Genomic DNA, 7,940 nt, shown 5'->3' with positions numbered 1-7,940 from the left:
CTTATAAGTCATAGTATATTTAGTTTCAATTTAAATTAATTCCTTAATTACCTGATCGAACTATTGATAATAGTTTGACAAGAAATTTTAAATAACAAAAACAATTAATGATTTTGCTGAACGACCCATTGAAAGATTATGCAATCCGGTTTCACCTTGAGTTATTTCAAAGATGGGCATAATGTATAACGTTTCGACAAACTTATATAACGTAGAGCTAGTGCTTGTGACAATTGAATCTTTAAGTAAAGATTTAAATTCAGAAAATAATCTTTAAGGTGCAACTATTTAACTTTATTCTAAGTGGGCGCAAGTGGGTACCTCTATTTACGGCATCTTTCCATCTGGTATTTTTAAAGACATCAGATATCCAACCATTGTTCATGCCACATGTTTGAATTTCGCCATACAAAGGTTTTACCCATCTTATAAAAGAATCAATGAAGCCAAAATGTTTTAAAACTGAAACATAAAATTCCACTCTAAAGAGTCAAACGCTTTAGAAAAATCAACAACGACCACTGCCCCTTCAATTTTGTATAAATCAGTATAGTCAATAATATCTTGTATCAGTCTAAGATGAAAAATAAAAAACAATAAATCTAGTCTTTTTAATCTTCGTTTGGATCTTTTTGCAGTCTAGCTGCTGTATGCATGATGTTTCATGTCAATATTGAAAAGATAAATAGGGAGATAATCATTTAGGGACAAACTAGGGATCACACATCCTATATAAAAATAATAATACATGTGTACGCTGTAAATATGTAGGTGGTTGATCTTTATATGAATACTATATTTATAGAGCGAATGATATAATAAAAATATGATAATGACATGAAAAAATACACATTAATACAAAAAAAAACACCATAAAACATAAAATGAAAAGCACCAACTAATACGAATCAAACAGACAGATAAAAGGAATACATGTACCCTAAAATATACAAAAAAGTCTAACATGAATTTAGGAAATATTGCAAAAAAAAGATAAAATAAAATCTACAAGGAAACCTTAAATGTAGTTCGAAAGAAGTGAGTCTTGAGTTGCTTTAAAAAAAACGTCTAAAGAATACACATTCCACAAGGACGATGGTAAACTGTTCCAGAGTGTAGGCCCTGCCTAGTAGAAAGCCCTAACACCGTAGATTTTCGTTCGGACGTTATTTGGAGGATGTAAAAGCATACTGTTTTCCGATATGAGGGATCTGTTGGGTTTGTATGCCGTAATGAGTTCTTGAGGGTAGCTAGAAGCCTCGCTAAATTGTGCGTTATACACATGTAAAAGAAGTTTATATTGGCAATGATAATGAATGGGTAGCCAATATAACGTGATAAAAACTGGCGTGATTGAGTCAAATCCTTTTTCGGGTAATCAAACGTGCTGTTGTGTTTTGGACACGCTGTAGGTTATGAATACTGTTGATGTTAATACCACACAGCAATGCTTTGCCATAGTCTAGCCTTGATGTGACTAGGCAGAACGCTAGTGTTCTGCAGTCTTCAATCGAAATTAGAGATAAAATTCGACCAATATTCCGAATCTGACAAAAATAAGTATGAGCGATCGCACTAGCTTCATGTTCCATACTGATAGTTTTATCGAAGTAGATTCCCAAATGTTTCACACAGGTAATGTCGCTAAACACAGTTCCATCAAATGTCAAAAGGAAATCGGATAGATGGTTCACTTGATGTTTAGATGCAAAGATAATCAATTCTGTTTTATCCTCATTACATATAAGCATATTGGCACTCATCCAATCATCGATATCAGACAAACATTTTCTAGACGTTTGGACAGATCGGATCAGTCTCCTTGCAGTCTTATTATTTGATTAACATGAGTATCATCTGCATACGAATGGTATGACATTACATGGCGCCTGCAAATTTCACCTACTGGTTTTGCGAAAATACAATACAATACATTTTTGGGCCTAAAACCAAGTCCTGCGTAACACCACAGCCGAGTTTGATATCGCCAGATTGTAGTGGTCCTACAGCAACACGTCGAGTCCTGTCTATGAAATACGATTGTAACCATAGCAGAGCAATCTGATGGTCAATGGTATTCAAAGCTGCCGATAAATCGATCAAGAGCACAACAGCTATTACCTAGTGCATGGGCAATGTCCTGATGAACACCTAAGAGAGCAGTTTCCGTGGAATGATATGCGAGATTGACTTACTGAACACTATCATGGAGGGAATGTGAATTGGTGTGATTTTCCAGTCAATTGTTGACAACCTTTTCCAGTGTCTTTGAAATGAAAGGTAAATGGAAAACTTGTCGGTAGTTTTTGAGCACCTCCTTATCTAGACTTTGTTTCTTAAGTAATGGTCTAAAAACATCCTGTTTCAACAAGAGTGGCACATATTGATTCGATAGCGATGTGTTGGCTATAACTGTAATTGATGGCAACAAATGATTTAAAGAAGGCTCAAGAAGTTTTGTTGGTAACGGATCAAGTTGAAGCCGCCAAGATAATTTTACGAGTTTCGTCTATTGAAACTGATGATAACAACTTAGTATTTCACCTCTGGAATCAATATCAGCTCTCATTGCATCACTGTTATACTTGGATGAATTTACTAAGCCGTTAGATCGTCACGGATGGCACTTATTTTTCCAACAGAAATCTCAAAAAACATGCCAGAACTTTTTCATCATGGTGTAAAAGAAGTATGACTTTTCGCCTATTGCCCTTTAAATCGTTTGTCAAACGACGCAATTGCTTCTGATCATGTTCTGTTTCGGATATTTGGGTTTAAAACTAGTCCTTCTTGAATTTAAGGAGAAGGTTGCTTGCCTTCAAACAAGTATCTTGAAAGATTTGACGTTGAACTGTCAAATTCGATTTCCAGAAACGTCATTCAGCTTCCGATGGTCTCTTTTAGCTAAGCGGAGTTTATCTGTTTACCACTCAGTGCTCTGATGCAATATTATGTTCTTCAATTTATATGATTGCACTAAGCTCAGAGTAATACAAGTTTACTATATTTTCAACCGACCCTTAACGATTTTGTACTATTTCAGTAGTGCTCAAATCTTGTATGAAGCATTACTAATTTGTTTATTCCTGTCATATATACAAAAAGTTTTGCTCATTTTAGGAGAGGTATTTTGTCTACATGTAGTACTTAGAAGAAGAAAAAACAAACAAACAAACTTACATTTTTTTTAATATTACATATATGTATTTCTATTGTCTATTTATGTTAAATGTGTATTTAGTAACAATCTTATTGTATTTAATCTTATTTTTTTATAAAAATATCCTATATCTTTTAATTTGTTTTCCAAGGGCTTCCGTACTAGGTTTGACCTGTTGTCTAATCCCATTAAATTTATTTTGAATGAAATACTTTTAAACTTAACACACAAAGATCAAGGACACGCAATACAATATTTACGCATCACATATTTAAGTTTTGCATTTCAAAAATACCTGAGCAAACAACTGATATCGGTCGACCGGCATGGATTTATGATATCATAAAGGAAAATGTGTATGTCTCTTATAGCAAATTGCAAGTATTTTATATAAAGGTATATATAAGCAGATATATAAAGAATTATTTGTTTGCATATGCATTGTAGCAATAGTATTCTATAAACCAGTCAATTGTTGTTATTGTTGAATAACAATGTGCACAGAAATATTATTATATCCGGTTTCATCTTTGTTTTTTTATTGACAGCCATAACGCTAAACGTGTCGACAAAATTTGAAAAAATTGCCCAGTGCATATGTAATAAATTCTTTAAGTTTACATTGTTATTATGAAGTTATATTTCTAAAGGCATTAAAACTGAGAACATGCGTTTTAAGAAATCTTAAGGGTGCAATAAATAGATTTTTGTTCTGAGGGGATGGGCCGCAAGAAGGCATCTCTGTTTACGTCATCGTTCTACCTGGGTATTCATAAAAAACCTTGTTTTTTCAGATGCATATTGATTCTATATTTCAAATTTTTACTGTTTTCCTAGCCGTGTGTATCAAAACTGGACGCAGCTGCAACTAATGTTTAAAAAACTTAATCTTAACTTAACTTGAACAAAATCCAATTCAGTTTGTTTGAAAACCTTAAAAAAAATTTTAATTTCTTAATATGTACTATATCACGTAAACAAAAACAGGAGCTATTTCATTCATAACCTTATGTGTTGTTATTTCTTTTTTATCTCCAAATTCGACACTTGCCCATATTCATATCCAATAGATCATCCATCGAATGAACTGATAAACTTAACATATCTTGCACTTTTTCGAATTTAAGACACTTTTAACTGTGCCAAAATGTCATACCAACCCACACAAAAAGCAAAGATGAAAATAATACAGCATTAAAGTGTGTAACATTGTTTACTGAGTTTATTTGAATAATGACCAAAACATTTTACTCTTATCAGTTGCTGTGAAAAAAAAAGTAAAATAACAAAAATACCGAACTCCAAGGAAAACTCGAATCAGAAAGTCCCTTATCAAATGGTAAGATTAAAAGCTCAAACACATCAAACGAATGGTAAAAAACTTTCATACTCCTGACTTGTTACATGCATTTCCTTATGTAGAAAATGGTGGATTAAATCTGGTTTTATAGCTAGCTAAACCTCTCACTTGTATGACAGTCGCATAAAATTTCATTATATTGACAACAATTTGTGAACAAAACAAACAGACATAATAGTTAAAAATGTCAAAAATAGGGATACAGCAGTCAACATTGTGTTATAATCTTAACCACTATAAAAACAAACAGGTTTAACAACAAAGAAAAACAAAATGGCATATAGACAAAGCACATAATCAAAAATGAAAGACAAGAATGCAACAAATGACAACAGCACAACAACACATTGGCGGGATGTATAAGTACCGAGCCACGCCAAAAGGATAGTACCAAACATGGACTAAACAGTAAAGGTTAATTATTTACAAATACAAATTAAAGAACACTACAACACGTTATTAATATGATAAACAACGTCAGTACCTAGAATCTATACTTCAAGACCATCATGTATTATTTGTGAAGTTGATACGGAATATTTATCAACCAGTTCTTGGTATTTTGTGATGAACTTTTTCAGGAAAATGACGAGACGTTCTTTGACATAACCCTAGTTCGTCAACTTTCTACTCAGACACTGATGACGTTTCATAAAGTACGGATAGCAGCTGCAAGCATTCCTACTATGTGTATTAAAACCAAATTCTTAATCATTCTTGAATTGAAAGGCTCTTATACGGATAACTTTGTCTATTGCCTATGGCTCTGGTGTAAATAACACTGTGAAAAGGCTAGCTTATGTGTGCCCTGCCTCTACGCAGCCAAAACAAATAAAGCCAAAAATAGCAAGAAGCATGATTTGATTTCGCCGTTTAAGAAACTTGGGCATTATTTGTAGTGTTATTGTTCGAACCCCTTAAATGAAAATATGTACTTGGAAAACTTTGCTTCGACGCGGTTCTAACTATTTCTCAAAGTTTAATCTCAAACTGCCTCTCCAATTCAACGTTTATTCTTTTACTATTAAACTCAAATTTGAATGGTAACCTGACTATAACTTAAACTTGATTTTTGAGTTTTGGGGGTTCTAATGTTTTTGTTTACTCGTCTGTAGCTAGACTTAGGGTAAGATAACTTATCTAGTTTTGCAGTGTTTATTTCTATATCTGCCAAAAATGCACAAACACTAAGTTACGGCAGATCCAATAATGACAGTAAATCTAATTCCCTTTTTTTTGCTTTTTTATCATAGAGTTAAAATATGGATGTTAATGACAAAAAACATCTTTGCAGTCCATGTGAATTCAAAAGCAAGACAGAAATAGCTACAAAATGGTGCATTGACTGTAAAGAGCCTCTTTGTGTTAGCTGCTATGGGAACCACAATGCACACAGATATTCAAGGAACCATCATGTGATATCAGTAGAAGGTAACCAAATGTTAGAATCACTAGAGATACCTCTTAATGAATACTGTGAAGTTCACGATCAGGAAAAGGACTTGTATTGTTCCTCACATAGCGAGATTATATGTCTGATATGTACGCAGACTACTCATGGAAAATGTGTGCCAGCTGTCCGTTTGAGTGATGTCAGTAAGAGCGCTAAAACATCAACATTCGTCTCAATGTTAGAATCGAATATAGCTGACGTCATGGATAAATTGAGAGACAATATAAGAGATAGAGAAAGCAATAAGGTAGAAATTGAAAAACAAAAAACTGTAATTTTAGATGCAGTTAAAAATTATAGAAAATGTATTAACGATAAGCTAGACCAGTTAGAAAATATAATTACTGAAGATTTAAATGAAAAATGCGAAAGTTCTAACCTGGAAATCGACAACAATGTTAAATTCCTTAACGATCACCTGAATAAGTTTGATGTAATACGAAAAAAGATGGATATTTTAAAGGAATATGCGTCAGATACGCAAACTTTTATTGGGACAAGAGCTCTCGAAAAAACATTGCATTACAATGAGTCTATGCTTACATCGTTTTTAGAGTTGATCCAAAACATCACCATTGATATTGAGGTGAATCAAGGTATATTCGTTACGTGCGCGGATATAAAGTCATTCGGAGATATTCGAGTAAATAAATTAGATACCGGTTATTGTCATTTACAGAAAAATAGAGGACAATATCCCGTTGACCATCGATTAAAATTATCCAAAGAGTTAGAAATCAAGATACCACAGGAATCTTTTTTTAGAAGTACCATACTAAGTTGCATCATACTTCCGAACAAACAGATGATTTTTGTAGACTCACATGCTCGTAATAAACGATTAATAGTCCTTAATGAGGACGGTACACTTGATCGCAATATCAATTTGACTAGTAAGCCATTTGATATCGCCGTGATTGACAATAACAAAATTGCCCTGAGTTTCCCATGGAGTACTCATAAGAGAATCGGAATAATCAATATGACAAATAACAAATCGGAGCCCGACATCTTTTTCAAAAACAAATGTTACGGTATTTCATACGATAAAGGTAGACTGTTTGTCGTCGTCAAGACTGAAGGAATTTTGATAATGGACTTAAGTGGAAAGTTAAACGCATGTTTACCGATTGAAGGTATGGGAATATTTTATGTCCATGTTAAAAATGACAGACTTTACTGTTCTGACGAATGCAATGACACAGTACAGTGTTATGATATGCAAGGGTGTTCTATTTGGACATTTAAAGATTCAAATTTAGGATCACCAAGGTCAATTTCATCAGACGATAAGTTTATTTTGATAGCAGGATACAAGACAAATAATGTTGTGTCACTTTATTTGAATGGAAGTTTTGCCAGCGTTATTTGTGACACAGACGACGGGATAATTACTCCAACAAGTCTATATTTTGATTCAGACAATCTTTTAATATGCAATAGTTCAAATGCAATGGCATTTTTATACAAGGAAAAGTAAGGTTCTTATCATACAATTTCTTTTATTATTATTATTATTATTATTTTCAGTTTATATTATTATCTGCAGCTTATGTTTATATTATTGTTGGGATGAAATAAGATTGCATTTAATTTTTGTTATTGTGCCTTAAGCATATCTTGAATTTATGATATCAATGTCATCATATGAAATACATACCAATGTAGATAGCCAAACTTGATACAGGCACATAATGTGATGAGCGTAAATCAGTTTTAAAGACGCACATACCACCACCTCTCTCCCTTGTGCCTGTCTACTGAAAACCTAAAGACATTCCATCTGTGGAGAGTGTAAAGTATTCTAAAAAAAAATATTTTATTTAACTAAACGCTGGCACATCCACATTTACACTTTTCGATTTATGAGCTTTCGACTTATGGGTTTGAATTCTTTTGTTATCTTTCGCCTCTCCTTTATGCCATATATCATGTTCATTTTGGTTACCTTATCGTCATGTGCAAAT

General features: G+C 33.1%; 1 protein-coding gene across 3 annotated transcripts in view; it reads left to right on the top strand.

Annotated features, from left to right (window-relative positions):
- Positions 1-3,453: 3,453 nt before the first annotated feature.
- Positions 3,454-7,940, top strand: part of LOC127720149 (uncharacterized) — a 28,046-nt gene continuing 23,559 nt past the window's right edge. Inside the window, exons 1-2 of one of the 3 annotated variants that reach the window (XM_052226617.1) lie at positions 3,454-3,556; positions 5,815-5,951. Coding sequence is in view for 1 of the 3 variants with exons in the window: in XM_052226615.1 (XP_052082575.1) it covers positions 5,783-7,453 (1,671 nt within the window). In the remaining 2 variants the exon portion in view is untranslated. Of the gene's footprint in view, positions 3,557-5,773; positions 7,567-7,940 lie in introns of those variants that run through there. The other 2 variants (XM_052226616.1, XM_052226615.1) reach the window with 2 other exon arrangements.

Source organism: Mytilus californianus, unplaced genomic scaffold, assembly GCF_021869535.1.
Source record: "Mytilus californianus isolate M0D057914Y unplaced genomic scaffold, xbMytCali1.0.p SCAF_11, whole genome shotgun sequence".
Classification (NCBI taxonomy): domain Eukaryota; kingdom Metazoa; phylum Mollusca; class Bivalvia; order Mytilida; family Mytilidae; genus Mytilus; species Mytilus californianus.
The sequence above is the reverse complement of the archived record's forward strand: the minus strand, read 5'-3'. Positions and strand labels throughout refer to the sequence as shown.